Source organism: Beta vulgaris, chromosome 6 (genome assembly GCF_026745355.1).
Source record: "Beta vulgaris subsp. vulgaris cultivar EL10 chromosome 6, EL10.2, whole genome shotgun sequence".
NCBI lineage: Eukaryota > Viridiplantae > Streptophyta > Magnoliopsida > Caryophyllales > Amaranthaceae > Beta > Beta vulgaris.
This window is the reverse complement of record NC_079207.1, coordinates 35,751,430-35,768,261: the sequence shown is the minus strand read 5'-3', so window position 1 is coordinate 35,768,261 and position 16,832 is coordinate 35,751,430. Positions and strand designations below refer to the sequence as shown.

The 16,832-nt window shown below is 35.6% G+C and overlaps 1 protein-coding gene across 8 annotated transcripts; it reads left to right on the top strand.

Annotated features, from left to right (window-relative positions):
• Positions 1–1,580: 1,580 nt before the first annotated feature.
• LOC125498437 (uncharacterized) lies at positions 1,581–10,959 on the top strand. 8 transcript variants are annotated; one of them, XR_008969868.1, is made up of 14 exons: positions 1,581–1,721; positions 2,436–2,493; positions 3,290–3,352; positions 3,635–4,222; positions 4,321–4,611; positions 6,041–6,313; positions 6,398–6,806; positions 6,939–7,174; positions 7,252–7,675; positions 7,757–7,938; positions 8,038–8,148; positions 8,228–8,294; positions 8,395–8,493; positions 10,781–10,959. XR_008969868.1 is itself a non-coding variant. In XM_057395906.1 (7 exons), exons 4-7 carry the CDS (start codon positions 3,662–3,664, stop codon positions 6,569–6,571), a joined length of 1,299 nt encoding a protein of 432 aa, XP_057251889.1. In that variant the 5' UTR covers positions 1,581–1,721; positions 2,436–2,493; positions 3,290–3,352; positions 3,635–3,661; the 3' UTR covers positions 6,572–7,180. The 8 variants fall into 8 exon arrangements, 1 of the variants encoding a protein (XP_057251889.1); XR_008969867.1 differs by having other exon boundaries at positions 6,905–7,174; XR_008969866.1 differs by having other exon boundaries at positions 6,398–7,174.
• Positions 10,960–16,832: the final 5,873 nt, after the last annotated feature.

Here is a 16,832-nt window from a genome sequence, read left to right as displayed (position 1 = left end):
AGCTTGTTTATTCGTTTAAGTTTTAATTTCCGCAAAAAGTTACGTTTATTTCTACACCTACAATTCACCCCCCCTCTTGTAGTGTTCCTAGGGAAATAACATTGTCAATCTGTATTAGCTGTCAATTGTCATGCCTCACGTCTTGCTAATTACATTATCCATTCTAGCAAAACAGCCCTGTGTTTTGAGATACGTCTTGATGTCTTCCTTTTTTACATAGAAGCAAAACCTTACCTGGTTGTCTTCATCTAGTAATTTTTCGTAAAAGAATATGCTGATTCTGTGCATTATGGATTCAGTTGACTGTCAGCTGTCACATGATTTCTGCTTCTGGGTGCACATTTTAGATCCTCTTGGCTGCACATTTCTTGGCTCTTAACAAGAAAAGTGCAATTCCTAAGATTTCTATCATTTAAGACGTGAATGTGATTCTATCCAATTATTTTCATAGATAGGATTTAGGTGTTATAAAACTCATCAACTTTATATATATATAACACGTGATGCTTATGATGGCAACCGCTATCAGGCTCAGAGCAATATGAGACATTGGATTCTCAATCAATGCATCTCTTTCTGGTTGACACATGGTCCATCTTCTGTTTGCCGAGAAATGAAAAGTGTATTGTCTTCACACTTCAACAGTCTCAATCTCTTCTTTGTCTTTTTAAAAATAGAGGTCCTGAAAAATTGTCTAATTACCGCTTTTTCACTTTGAAGTATCTTTCTATTACATTCAAACACCTGCTGTTTTCTCCAAGTTCTATTATTCTGTAGTTGGCACAAGACTGTATTCATCTTGATCTCTATATACCCTGCAGATAATCTTGTGCGGTTGACATATATATCTTAGGATAGATTAAGTAAATTAATAGAGCCAGGCTACATCCAATCCGTTATATCTCCTTGTGACTCCGTGTTGTTACTTGCAGAGGAAAATGTAATGAGGTTGCTGTGTTATCGTGAGCTAGAATTTGTTCGCTTATGATTTTACTAGAGTGCATTCTCTTCTCCTATATAAGTAAGTTTCAGGGTTGATAAGGTTCAACTAGGTGTAAGTGTTTAGGTGACGAGAATGGACCCTTAGTCTCATAGTCCTTACGTAGTTGTGTACCTATCGTTGCACAGTAACCCTTTCCGCATCATAACTGGGATCAAAAAGCATCTCAATTATCACATTCTTATCATCCTGCCTCCCAACAATATCTTCTGCTTTAACAAAAGAAGTTGTTTCCCTTTTCTTCAATAAATGAGCCACTGAATGTTGTGATCCATGATCATAGGACCTCAAGTTCAAGCCACCAATATCAGATTTGATGGCATCTAATTGTTCTCTGATACACTTGATTTCTCGAGCCATTTTCCAGTTAAAAAAAAAGAGAGCTTGACCTTAAGGAACCGAAGCGTACCTGTTTCTTTTGTTTTCTCTGCTGTTTCTGGTTACCAACAGTGAGGATGTGATCAACCAAGTAATCAGCTTGGTAAAGCACCAGCTTTAGCCTCCGAAGCAACTCTTTGATAACCTCACTGCCCTCCTCTTCCTGATACTTCTCAGCATCACTAACTCGAGCTTGGATCATCCTGATGCTATTCTCAAGCTTCTTCAGATCATCTCGTGCACCACTCCAGGAAGCAGCCTCTTTAAAGGATGATGTCGCCAAGAGTTCCAAGGCTTTTGCAGCTAATTCCACAAGAACTCCTTCTGCCATTACAATTTACCAGTACACTCTCAATCTTTCTCTCTTTTTCTTTTTGTTTGTTTGGTGCAACGAATGTTCTCTTCCTTTCTGAGTTGCCAATGATAATTTCTGGACTTAACTCTCAGTGCTCAACCCAACCATTTGCTGTGCTTTAGCCTCTAACTTCCATATCTCTCCGCATACCGGGTTTTGATGAAGAGCCAAATACTCGTAACTATTTATCAAAATACTGCACAATTATGAAAAGAAGCTAGATTTTAGCCGCAAACTACATCAAAATAGAACAACCTTGCAAATCCAAAATAGCTCCATGGTAAGAAACATGTCCATCTGAGAATATGATAAAAGAGAAAAAGGATGAAGAGCCAAATACTCGTAACTATCAAGAAAAAATTAACGGCAAAAAAACAAGTTCTGATTTTGACTCATGTCATCAACACGCCTGCATGGTAAGAAACAAAACGATATTAAACCTTCCTTAGCTATAATCATATAAATGGTATAAAAAGAAAGGTAACTTCCAAATCATAGCATAACTTGAAGATGAGTTCATCTTAAGATATCTCATTTCTACTTTGATTTGTTCTCTTTTGTTTCTGTCCGTACAACCAGCCAAAGATCAGTAGCAGATAATCCTCAACAATAGAGTCAAGGACAAAACTTTAAGATTTTAAAGTAACCGGGTTTTCAAGGAACTTTAAGATTTTAAAGTAACCGGGTTTTGATTTCTTGCAGATTCAAGGAGCTTTTGATAATGGTTGACACTTGCCAAGCTGCCACTCTTTGTAATCAGGTTTGCAATTAGTCTATGTCTGTGCATGTCATCTCATTGACTCTGGTCTCTGTATTCTTGCCTTCTGTTGCAAAACACAAATCCTTGGCAGATCTCATTGTGACAAAAAACAATGATCCACGACGTCTTTATATGAGCTATGTAATCCTACTACCTAACCTAGGAGTATTCTAAATCTACTGTTACATAGAACTATACATCTTTCAAGGAAACAAACTCTCTACTCTAAAATATCTGCAACAATAGGAATCAATAAACTAGTATCCTGGTTAAAAGAAGTTACGAGATGACAAAGACATTGAACATAAAAAGTTTCAGAATCTGATTTTTCTCTTTATATTGTGTCTTGTCCCCCTCCCCCTTTTTATTCCATTCCTCCTCGCCTCCCTTTCTATTGTTGGGGAAGGGCTTATGGAATGTGTTATTAAACCTTTGATGACTCATTCCACATTTTTGGAGCATAATGTGTTATTAAACCTACAATAATTTGACTATAATTAGTTCCGACTTCTGAGTTGGCACAAGACTGTATTCATCTGCTGTTTTCTATTACATACAAACACCTGCTGCTTTCTCCAATTTCTATTATTCTGTAGTTGGCACAACTTTTAGGCTGTAATTTTTTTTTTCTTTTGCCATGTTACAGGCATGAATTCTATCAGAAACCTGAGGAAGTAGTAGTAACTATTTTTGCTAAGGGTATACCAGCCTAAAATGTTGTTGTTGCAGCCATGTTTGTGTCTTTCCTTCTTGTAATAATGTTCGATTTTCTCTTGTTGATCTTCAACCTTTTCAGGCGTAAAGACCTTTCATTTCCTATTATACATTCGGATTGGAGAAATTGCAAAATTTGGATCAGGTATATTTTCTTCTAGGGTACTTCTGCAGAATGGCTGAAAAAATGTAGCTAACTATATTGTGATCTTGTTTGTTTTCTTTTTTCTAATATATACATAGGTGATGGTCCCTTTCAATCTGCACTTGTTTGAATTATAGATATTGGTGTTGAAGTTCTTTTTAGTGATCATGGTAACCTGATATCAGTTACTCTTTGCAGTGGATCGCAATGTTCCTGCATTCATGGAATTTTTTTTTGCTTCTTCTGTTTCAACTTTTGTTATTGTTTTGAACTTTTGTGCAGAAGCTAGTCTTATTGTAGACATTCAAGATGGGAGATTATGAGAAATGTAGAGAAAAGAGGATAGCAGAAAATAAATTGAAAATGCAAGAATTGGGAATTGAATCTACGGCATATAATATCCAATCAAAGAAGGGAACAAAACGCAAATGCAAGAGTAAGGAGCATGATAATGGTACTGGGAATGATGAAATAGAGCGTGATCTTAGTGATGATGATGATGTCGAGTATGATCCGGAGATGGAGGAGGATAAAGGTGAGAAACAAACCGATAATGCAAATCCTATACAAGAGGAGGATGAGATGGTGTCAGCTCCTCAAACTCAAGGCGACTTACAAGTCCGTACCACAACAAGTGAAATTGTTAGTCACGTTCCAAAAAAGAGAAAAGGACGAGGTCCGACAAAAGGAATTGTGAGTAACATGAAGGATCCCATGCACCTTGAATACAATCAGTTTGGTCAACCGTGTGGTAAGTGGCGTATGAAGTATGGGACACAAGTTGGCATTTGCATGCGCAAAATCTCCATTTTGGCTAAATGGAGTGAGGTGTCTCCAGGTTTGAAGAAGGCGTTGTGGGAAGATATAGTGGTAAGTGTAGAAGCTTACGCAAGTATTTGGCTGCATATTATATATAACATACTTGTTAAGTAACTATTTTGTTTTCCCTTTTTTTCGACGAAGCGAAGAAGGAAGTGTTTCTTTCGGCTGTTGCGGAAAGATTCAGAGACTTCAAAACAAAGTTAGTAAGTGGATGGATCACGTTAAGAAGAAAAAAAACTACATCTAAGAAGTTGACAAAAGGAAAGGAACAGGAGAATGAGGGAGGAGAGGAAGCGGGAAATGAGGCGGGAAGGAAAAATGAAAAGGCTTCTGAAAAGACGGAAGTACGGACATTGTTGCCTTATCATATATGGGATCACATCACAAAAGAGGATTGGGAAGCATTTGTTGCCCAAAAAACTACTCCGAAAGAAGTTGTAAGTTTTCATCTTGTATTTTGTAGAAACTATTTTACCTTGGTGCTTAAACTTGTCCAAGTTTCTATTTCTTATTACCAAGATACACTTTTTATTGGAAGATTAGATCTTATATATTGTGCCAAATGCTAATACTCGATTTTCATGCCTTGTATATGTCCGAGTTAGAGTTCTGGGTTAATTCTGGTTTTACGCAGTTGGACCAGATAGTCTGGCACAACTTGTATCATATAGATTTCACAGTATTGCCGTTGAAAATTCAATCTAAGACTAGGGAGACCAAGAACTTGCTATATATTGACTTCAGTATTAAATAACTTAGGGCATATGTCCCCTTTAAAATGAATAGGGAGAGATCAAGTCTAATTAAGTACTCTTTCTTTTGGGATGCCTAACTGCCACACCAATGTTTCAGTGGGAAGGCAGGACACTGCAAGGTGGGTAGTTTATTTGGAAATCATGTATACAAATGTCTTATTATTGAGGATTTTTCTAGTTGATTAACTGAAAGTATTAGCTGCTGTAAGACTTAATTGCTTGAACTGTAAGGCTGAGATTTCAGGAGAGAACAACCATGAAGAAAGCATAAGGAAAATTCATCAAGGTACTTAAAGCAACTTGGAATATTCATTGAGACAAAGAGCCATGCATACAGCAAACACAATACGCCAAGTCGCATAACCTTAAAGCAACTTGTCTTAGAATACTTTGCATATCTTTCAAAACTAGGAATCCACATATGATACATAAACTTAGATTCTGAATATTCATTGAGCTACGTGTTAAGCAAAACCATTACAGCACACAAGAGAAATAGCCTGCCAAGTCATAGACTGAGAACATCCAATCAGAAATAAGTAAGAGTGCATAGTACTACTGAGTACTGACCTCTTCAATGTAATGTGAATCCTAACTATAAAAGCATAATTAGGTGAACCCTTTTGTTTGCAACTTAAATCAAATATCTTTCGCTGTGCAAGAAAAAAAAAAGTAATCAGTGACACAGATATTCACCACAAAAATAAGAGTGATGGCATCCACGAATGGAGTAAATGAGTTTGAAACAAGAAAGTTTGCTCTTCCAGTGGATGCAGAGCACAAGGCCACAGTGTTTTCAGTTTTTTCCGTGAAAAAGCCTCATATGCGAGCCTTTCATTTATGCTGGATACAATTCTTCTCCTGTTTTCTGTCCACTTTTGCCGCCCCACCTCTTCTGCCTATCATCCGTGATAACCTTAACCTCACACAAATTGAAGAAGAATTGAAATAGTAGCTAAACACTGGAATATTGAATAAGAAATCAGAGGTTTCAAAGCTGTAATTGAAGGCAGCAACATTGTTACAAAACTTTTAATAAAGTTACTTCTTTATTTGTATTGTATGCATTTATTGACTTAAACTTACCTTTTATTTTATTTTAAATCTACAGGAAAGGCGTGCTAAAGCTTACAAAAGTTCAAGGCAGAAGAAGTTTTATCATCATATGGGTCCTAAAACTTATGAAGAGAAAAGAAAGGAGTGGATGCAAGAAAAAGATTTTTACCCAAGCATGACCTCGTCATCAGGGGCGACTTATGGCTCTACACTTACGACAAAGAACATTGATCGAGTTGCTGATTGGTATTGTTCACTTCATAGTCGAGATGCAAGTGGGAGAAGAACCATTTCTGATCCGGGAACAAAGAAGATAGCCGAAGCAGTGGTTAGTATTTATGGTCATTTCACTTAAATTTAGCTTTTTCAGTTTCCAACTAACCGTTTTCTTATGTGTTCTTTCTTTCACTAGCTTGGGTGGAGGAACAAAGAGGTTCCAGGCGAGTTTGTTCCGCAAGCGAACAAGGATGCCTTATATATGGTACTCGGTAAGGACCATGATGGACGTGTGAAAGGCAAAGGAGGGAGGCTTGAGAAAACTTTATGGTGCAGAGTACTCTGTAACAAGATCAAGCTCAGTGTCTAATGCATCACAAGATATGGAGAGCAAAATGAAATCTGCAATAGAGGAGCTTGAGAAAAGGATGAAGAATCAATTCAGCGCCATCTTGGAGCACATGGGATTACCCAGTCTTGACGAGCTCGAGCTCAATGTCACTCCTGGGGACAAATTAAGCCAGCAAGATCCCGTGACACCTAGAGAGGTACTTGGTTCGATACCTAAACCTCTGCTAATTGACCCCCCAGTGCCTGATATATAGGTAAATGAAGAATTACTTTTTTAGTTGCTTTTCCAACAAACTATATGATATATATTGTTAATGGTTGACTTAGCCAATTATGTTTTAAACCGGAGGAGACCCCTTGCAATCTTTTACTTCCCAAATCAGCAGATGGTGAGTTGGTTGTGGTCGCTTATGGTCGGGCACAACCACCGAGAGAGGGCCAGACATCACATTTGCTGCCGGTAGCAGGTTCTTATTTTAGTGTGTCTATAAACACCATTATATGTGGATTTGAAGATTTCTCATTGCCGGTCCCTAGACCAGAGTGGAGCCTCACTGTTCTGAACGACGCGCAAGGTAGTTTTGTGATATGGCCATGTGCTTGGGTGCGATTTTCAGATAAGGTAAAATATGTGCTATATACTCCTAATGATTATTTCAACTATGTTCTTTTTGTGTAATGGTGTCTTTTCTTAAACAGGCTTTGAAGAAAAAAACAGAATCGGCCAAAAAAGTGAAGAATTTGGATGCGGACAAAGAGAGTTCGCAAGACAACCGATCAGAAGAGAATGAGGTGGACTCAAAAGCTAATAATAACAAGGAGGATTCACAACCTAAGAGTGTAATTGTAGGTAAGATTTCACTTAAGGGCTCATCTCCTGATGTGAATCCAAAAGGAACTCCACTTGTGTGAGAAAAGTGCTCCAGTCTCTTAGCAAGTCATGTTCTTGGCTACATGCTCGTGTTACCAACTTGCCTGATTCCTTACCAATAAAGGTTGATTTGGAGAAATCTCAATTCCACTACTTAGATGACGAATCAGCTACTTGGGTATATAAAGTAGATATTCGTGAGTTCCTCTCCGGCGCGATGTTAAATGTATCTATATTACAAGTCTTCATGAGGTGATCTAATAAAAATAACTACTTTTATATTTTGTTGGTTGTTGACGATTTTCAATCTAAATTAATCAAATCTTCTTTTAGTGCACTTTACGAAGATTTACTTGGATGTGATTCTGCTTCAAAAGTCGGGTGGTTATGTCCATAAGAGATTCGTGGTGAAATTGCTTGAAGAACCATGCTGAAGCGAATGAGTACGTTGAAAGGAGTATTACCGCATGTGTTCGATCTAAAGATAACTATATTATTGCCCCATACCTTGAAGAGTATGTTTTAGTACCTAGTTGATAATGTCTTTTCATAATACTATTTTGGATAACTATTGTTGGTATACATATGATTGTCGAACTTAATTTTTTGTGTAGTCTCCATTGGATGCTCTTGGTAATATCTCCTTCAACTCACACAATATACCATTTTGATTCTATGCGTCAAGAACCACCCCGAGGCTTACTAATCAAAAGCATATTGAATAGGTATTGTTTTATTTTCATTTCCTTTTTGTTCTTTATTAACATCATAACATTGTAACTATTATAAAATGTGGTATTGTAGTGTGATGAAAAGATTACGTGGATGTGGTCCAAGAAGAGCCACACTTCCTCAATGGAAATCAGTGAAGGTAAAGGATTTTGATTGTCCTATCTTTAAGTTATTATTTCCCCTAATTTTATTGATCGTCATGTTGAGAATTATTTTTTTGAAAATAATTTTGAATTTAGTGCGCACAACAACAAGACGGAGTTGCTTGCGGCTATTACGTGATGAGGTTTATGTTCGATATACTTACTTGTTGCACGGAAGTCGATGATCTTGAGAAGGTTCGTAACATTCCGTACCCATATAAACTATGACTTAGTTTCATCCTAATTAGTCCTTAAACAACTTATTAGACTAGAATGTATTACATACTATGGTATGAAATAGATGAATTTGACCTAAAACCACCTTTACTTACACAAACTTGACTAGAACAATCAAATTAGAGTTGTAATCGTCCTAATACTACTTAAACAACATATTAGATAAAATGTAACCTAAAATTACTTGCAATGGTATGAAATGGATGAATTTGACCCAAAACAACTGAAATTGGCCTTGAAACGGCCTTTACTTGCACATACTTGACTAGGATGATCAAATTAGACTAGTAATCGTCCTAATAGTCCTTAAAAAACATATGAGACCAGAATGCAACCTAAAATTACTGCTATGTACGAAATGGATGAATTTGACCCAAAACAGCCAAAACGGCCTTGAAACAGCCTTTACTTGCACAAACTTGACTAGGATGATCAAATTAGACTAGTAATCGTCCTAATAGTCCTTAAACAACATATGAGACCAGAATGCAACCTTAAATTACATTATATAGTACGAAATGGATGAATTTGACCCAAAACAGCCGAAAACGGCCTTGAAACGGCCTTTACTTGCACATACTTTACTAGGATGATCAAATTAGACTAGTAATCATCCTAATAGTCCTTAAACAACATATGAGACCAGAATGCAACCTGAAATTACATGATATAGTACGAAATGGATGAATTTGACCCAAAACAGCCTAAAACGACCTTGAAACGGCCTTTACTTGCACATACTTTACTAGGATGATCAAATTAGACTTGTAATCGTCCTAATAGTCCTTAAACAACATATGAGACCAGAATGCAACCTGAAATTACATGATATAGTACGAAATGGATGAATTTGACCCAAAACAGCCTAAATCGCCTTGAAACGGCCTTTACTTGCACAAACTTGACTAGGATGATCAAATTAGACTAGTAATCGTCCTAATAGTCCATAAACAACATATGAGACCGGAATGCAACCTAAAATTACTTGCGATGGTACGAAATGGATGAATTTGACCCAAAACATCCTAAATCGGTCTTGAAATAGCCTTTACTTGCACAAACTTGACTAGGATGATCAAATTAGACTAGTAATCGTCCTAATAGTCCTTAAACAACATATGAGACCAGAATGCAACCTAAAATTTCATGATATAGTACGAAATGGACGAATTTGACCCAAAACAGCCGAAAACGACCTTGAAACGGCCTTTACTTGCACGTACTTGACTAGGATGATCAAATTAGATTAGTAATCGTCCTAATAGTCCTTAAACAACATATTAGACCAGAATGTAACCTAAAATTTCTTGCTATGGTATGAAATGGATGAATTTGACCCAAAACGGCTTAAAATGGTCTAAAACGACCTTTACTTGCACAAACTTGACTAGAACGATCAAATTAGAATTGTTATCGTCCTAGTAGTCCTTAGAAAACATATTAGATTAGAATGTAACCTAAAATTACATGATATGGTACGAAATGGATGAATTTGACATAAAACAGTTTTGAAATGGCGGCCTTTACTTGCAGAAACTTGACTAGAACGATCAAATTATAGACTATTAGTCGTCCTAGTAGTTCTTAAACAACATATAGAAAAGAATGTGACCAAAAATTTCATGCTATGGTATATTATATCTCTATTATATAAGGGAAGAGGGGAGCAATGGTGTCCTCTTTTGAAATGCCAATTTTTCCCCCCTTCTCTTTCTAAATTACAAAATAGTGTTTGTATTTTTGACTTTGCTAAATTTAAGAGCTGCCTATATTTGGCAAACTGTATTCCTCCTTTTCTTTTCCTAAAAAATATGTTACCATATCCAGTTCCCACAGCCACAGTCAAGGAAAAAAAATATTTCGTGCCATATATCATACAGGTTATGCGGATTCGATTATAGGCTTATAATTACACAATACTACGATCTAATAAATTTTTTATAACTCAGAAGAGGAGCTCCAAATAAAAGAGGGAAAAAACTAAGATAAATTTAAAACGCTAATAACTTAATAGGTCATGATTAGATTAACAATATTCGTGCATTTCCAGAATATTATTATGTTCGCAATGACATTTTCTGAAATTTTCAATGATATACAATTTTTTTTTCTAAAATGTTAAAATTTTGACTCTTATGCCGAAGAAAATCGAGTTTCTGATTCGAAAAAAAATTCAAGCACGCATCGCGTGCAAAAAATTCTAGTATATATATAATTGTATTTATTTGATCTTATGAATTATTAGGTTTACAACACACCAAGGGAGGAGTCATTTACTGTTGAGGAAATCAATGAAGTTCGAGACAAGTGTGCTTCCTTCGTTACCGATTGTTGTCTATGAATATAATTTCTAAATACGTTGTAAACGCGTACTTTAAATCTATGGTAATGTTTTGTAACTCAATTCTACAATTTATATATATATATATATATATATATATATATATATATATATATATATATATATATATATATATATATATATATATATATATATATATATATATAATAATAGTACGTGTTTTAATTTTGAATATTTCTTTGTTGGATTTTGAATTTCATGTGCACTTTTTTGTATCATTGTACATATCATGTTGGTGATATATGAAGGGCAAGAGGAGGTTAAGTATGGTGGTGAAAATGAGGCTGCAGGCGCTCTATTGTAAATTGTACTATACACTTTTAGGAAGCTAATAATACTAGCGCTGGTTTTTAAAAAAAAAAAAAATACAACAAGTGCTTCGGTTGTCTCCTATCAACCGGAGCACTTGATCTAGTCTAAGCAATTAAACAGCATCAAGTGCTCCGGTTGTTAGTGCAACCGGAGCACTTGTAAAATTATGTGCTCCGATTTTTAACCGGAGCACTTGAGAAATGCTCAAGTGCTCGTATAGGGTTTGCTACGGGTGAAATACGGAGCACTTGTAGTGTTTTTAACCGGAGCACTTGATGTTTTTTCCACTAGTATAATTTTGTTACTTATTCCACTTTTTGTAGTAGTGATTTTTTGATGAAGTGTGTTGACAAGAGAACCAAAAACATCATCCTATAAGTTAGACAAAACTGTTAAAGGGATTGTTATGAAGTTCGCGGCCATGGTCACTTTGAAAGGCTTTGATAGGGCGTTCAAATTGAGTTTTGACATAAGCATGGAAATCAAGAGGGTTTGGTCAGCACCAGATTTATAGGCAAGGGGAACAATCCTCACAAAATGGGTAAAATCATCGACAAAAACCAAATAATATTTATGACCCAACTACTACGAATAAGAGAAGTCCATAAATCAGCATTGATAATATCAAAAGCACTTACTTGTTGAATAATAAATAGGTGATTCAATGTATTTTCCTATCTAACAAGAATGGCAAAGTAGAGTCATACTCTTTATTACAAACTATACAATTATTATATATTTCAAAGAAAACTAATAGACTATGCTTTCGAATGTCCTATACGATCATGCCAAGTGGTAGGTGGAATAGTGGTTGGAGCTGCGGCAAGGCAAGTGGATGGTTGGGCTTGTGTCACAGGCTAGAGGTCCACGGAGCTCTCACATCTCGTTATAAGTTTTCCCGTTTGAAGGTCCCTCATAGAAAAACTAGATGGATCATATTCAATACAAAATGAATTATTAGGAGCGAATTTACGAACGGATATTAAGCTCTTTATGATTTGTGGGGAAAGGTAGACATCACGAAGGATTAGAGGTTATATTAGGCAGGGTGGTATATCTATATCTGTAATCGAAATGCGATTGCCATTAACAACTAAAATATCATTTCTAGTGCTTAAATTAAAGAAGGGAAAGAGATCACCAGAATTATGAGCATGAAGAGCTTAGACCGGAATCCATGTACCACGCATCATCAGGATGCTGAAGGGCCATGGTTTAAAACGCATTGCCAAGATCCGTAGCCATCATAAGGGGTCCATACTGGACTAAGCTAGGAGCATAGGCGTGGTGGCCACTAGGCAGCGTGAATTGAAGCAGGTTGGATCTTGTAACGATGTTGTACCTGTGTTGGGTATTGGGAAGGGGGAATTCCAGGAGCTACTCCGAAGCCTAGAAGGTAGCCAAATGCTGACTTTTGATTTTGTGCAATAACCTAGGATGCGTGTTGGAGCTTTATGTTGGTTCAGTTGTTTCCTCTCTACGACCTATGCCCCAGCCTTGCCAGCCTCCACGATCACCGCTGCGCCCTGGCCACCTCCTTTGCCGCTCCTTGGCCACCGTTGGGGGGCTGATTTTGGGTTGCGGTGCAAAAAGATCCGATGGAGTTGCTTGTGTCAGTAGTTAAAGCCACATAAAAGGAGGTGGTGGATGATTGACAGGATAAATCGTATCACCTAATCAAAAAGATCCACTAATTTAACTAGTAGTCAGGGAAGTCAAGATCGAATCCATACGGGCCGGGGAAAGTTATATTATTGAATCTGATCTCTAATATCATAGTAACTAAATTAGATGAAGATGGCTGTGTTACTAAACTAAGAAAATAATAGAATTAAACATGAAGGTATGAATCAATGAATAAAGAACTAGGATTATGGATCACTATGCATACAATTCGAGAAATCATGGACGAATAACAACTACCTAATAAGTCAATTTATCTAGGGCACATGTAATTTCTCTCGAACATTACCTCCCTCCAAGATCACCTAGCCGCTCTCGCATGACCAAGGATCACTCTGCCTAATGATTGAAACCTATACGGTATCTCTCCTCTCGAAACAGATTCAATATATTGCAATAGTAGAAATATAAATCAGGCCTAACTTATAAATCTACTTAGCATGAACGATTTAACCACAGGAAATAATTGTAATACAAGGCAATTAGACTAATCTAGCAATCTCTCATTGCATACATAGATCCTCGAAATCGTAGAAATAGAACTACTCACTCATATTTATGAAAATCATAACAAAATCAATATAAAAACTCATACTTTGAAACATTGCAAATAACTAAGAAAGTAATCTAATCAGCAATAGAGAAAGCAATAAAGAAGGATTACCAAACTGAAGAATTGTATCGAACTTGTGAATAATCTAAAAGTTTGATCTCGAATCCAAAGTGAAAAGCAATAAACTAGGGTTCTTGAATTACAATCTAGAGAAAACTATGAATATTAATGGCTAAAACCAAGATGAATAAAAGGTATTCTAATTTGGCTCTTTATACTAGCCCTAAAATAATTAGGAAAAGTCTTATAAAAATAGTCCGAAAATCATTAAATGCGTGTGTCGGGTCAGTTTGTAACACCCCCAAATTTCTCTCTTTTGAAGAATATATTTTAATATAAAACGCTTGAGAAACTTGAGAGTATTACCGCCACGTGATAACGTTAGAGGCTAAAACTACCAACTACTAACTTAATAATGCAGCGGAAAAATAATAATAACTTTTCTTTATTGAATAAATAAAAATTATTGTTTCTACTATAACAAAGGGAAATATAAAAAAATAATAACTACTAAACTAAGCTACGTAGTACTCCTCACTAGCTCCCCCATACGTAGTATGCATCAATCAACCTGTAAAATCTGCTCACCAAAAGGATCATCACAGGGACAAAGCTATAAAACAAACAAAACAAAATGCGTGTCAGTAAAAATACTGAGTACATGTATATGCGGGAATTTAAATACTTTACTAAACATTTAAAATACTCATATAAACCTTCCTTGGATACTTGAAATAACCTGTATAATATAAAGTATATAACTTTAATAAAACTCCTTTTCCTTGCCTAGGTACCTTTCCTAAAGTGTGCACACCCCCCAAGTTTAGTATTCCTTAATGAGTCTATTACGAGGGGAACTACCTTGTCCACATGACTTATACAAAAAGTACATGGGTAATAATATAATAGCTACCGTTCTTGTTAGTAAATAACAAGCCGTGGCCTCTTTATAAATTGTGATCATAAAAGATCATATAACTAATAAAAATCCTTTAAAAATAATACTCCTTCAAAAGAATAATAGTTCTTGTATAAAACTTTTACCACTTAAGGGACATAATAATATTAATAACTTGTTCATATCAAATAATCTTTGAAAATAATCTGTCTTTATAAATAATAATAATGCTTATAAACGTTTACACAATTAATAGCCTTGAACTTCATACGTAAAGATGCATGACAGTAATATAACTTAGTAAATACAATCATGAAAACTTATCTTTTCTTTTCACAGAATCAATCAATACTAAAACAACTAATGATTCTAAATGTTTAGTACATACCAATATATACTACAATTCATTAGAGTATCAACTAATATATGACCTAATAGTAAGTTTAACAAGAACATGTTAATTAGTGAGTGATTCTAAAACCGCAAAACATGTACGGTGGACGAAAAAATAAAGTCGGCATAGTATAGTTAGTATATATAATATTATCCATTAAACATGTGTTACAATACCAATCTAATTTCAAGTTTATCAACCTTCAACGAATTTGTAATTAACTCACTAAACATGATTCTCAATGCAAACAATAACCCCATAAACATGATACTATATAAGCAGAATAATATTTAAAGATCTACATACACACGCACCTTGAATAATAATAACTACTAGGGAGAAGAGAAACGGTAGGCTAAGAGGGAGAAGAGAAACGGTAGGCTAAGAGGGAGAGAGAGTTTAAACTTGAGAAAAGAGATTTATTTCTCAAATTTGGTGTGAAGAATATGATGGGTGGAGACCCCTATTTATACTAGTTGGGTAAATAGGATAAGAATAGGAATAGGAACTAAAAGATAGATTTTTGAGAAAAGATAATTAATTTAGCTAGGATACACTATCTTTTATGATAATATAGCTAGAATAGAGGAATATTCCACAAGATAAATAGTCTAGATGCTAATTAACCAAAAGATAAAACAACCAAATAACCAAATTAATCAAAAAATAAACAAACAAACCAAGTAATCACAAACTTACTCCATGCTGTGCGTGAGTTTGTGATAAAGTAAATTTTTTTTTCTTTTATAAACATTTTGTAAATCCTTTTTGAAATTTCTTTTTAAAATATCTTCTAACTACTTGGATTACAAGTTGTAAACTTAGGCCCAGTATATAATTTGGGCTAGAATTTATTTGAAAACCCCATAATTTAATACAAAAGCCTATTTAAAACCTTAATAATTAATAAAAAGTCTTTTTAGTATATAAAACCTTTTAAAATTATAACTAATAACTTACTAAGAATACGGAGTATTACACAGTTGTCCGATTAGGCCAAGCAAGCCCAATGAAATCGGGCTCAATAAACGAGAAACATCCCAAAAACGACCATCTTCCGGTGCAATCGGGCCGACTCGCCCAACGTCATCAAACCACCTACCATCCTCAGCAGTGCACACAACAACATATCATGGGCGCCCAATGCAATCGGGTCGTACCACTCGATCTAGCTTCAACAACGACTAACGACTGGGCGAAAGCGTCTGATCGGGCCTGCAACCAATTGATTGTTGTCTCTCGTGGGCGCCCGATCAGGCTAGACCGCCCGATGGGTTCGGGCATGACCACTTGTCTTCGTTCTTGGCTCCAAGTGCTAAGTCTTCAACTCTTCTTTTGCTCAAGGGTCCCAGAAAGTGTCATCGGGACCTTGAGTCTCAGCATAAAACCTCTCAAATCCAGTGTAGCGGTCATATAACAGTAGAAAATAGGGAATAGTTCCCTAAAACCTACGATTCGACACAAAATAACACAAAATAGAAAACCACAACTAGATGGAGAAAAGTAGTACAAAATTGTTTCTAAGAGCACTATTGACATCCTCTTTAGCATATAAGTAGGGGGAAAAACTCTATATAAAACCATAACATCAATGATGTATCATTGGCCTTTCGAGACTCTTCAAGAAGAAGGCGAGAGTATGCCATATATTTATCACGTTATTTATATTCTTTTACCATTTTATGTATATTTGTTATTACTTTATATTGTTTTATATAATCAGTTCATATACCTTTTCTATCAATTAATAGATATTTTTAGATCAGTTCATAGAAATTTTAGTATTATTTATAGACAGAACATGTTAGTGTTTGGGCATAAATTATCAGTTCATTGGCATACACTATTAGTTTATAAATACTTTTGATTAGTTCGTACAAATCTTGTATAAGTTAATAGACATACACTATCAATTTATAGTTACTTCTTCATAATCAAGGTTGACCTTTGTTGGAGGCGTCCCTTCTACCCTTGCGACAAGGGTTTGATTCTTGTCCCTTGCGAAGTGGAACTCCCAAATTTATCTCCTCTACAT

Excerpts from the sequence above, each read along its gene's own strand:
- LOC125498437 (XM_057395906.1), top strand. The coding sequence starts at position 3,662 with ATGGGAGATTATGAGAAATGTAGAGAAAAGAGGATAGCAGAAAATAAA. Across the intron at positions 4,223-4,320 it reads CGTTGTGGGAAGATATAGTG|AAGGAAGTGTTTCTTTCGGC; the intron begins GTAAGTGTAGAA and ends GACGAAGCGAAG. Across the intron at positions 4,612-6,040 it reads AAACTACTCCGAAAGAAGTT|GAAAGGCGTGCTAAAGCTTA; the intron begins GTAAGTTTTCAT and ends TTAAATCTACAG.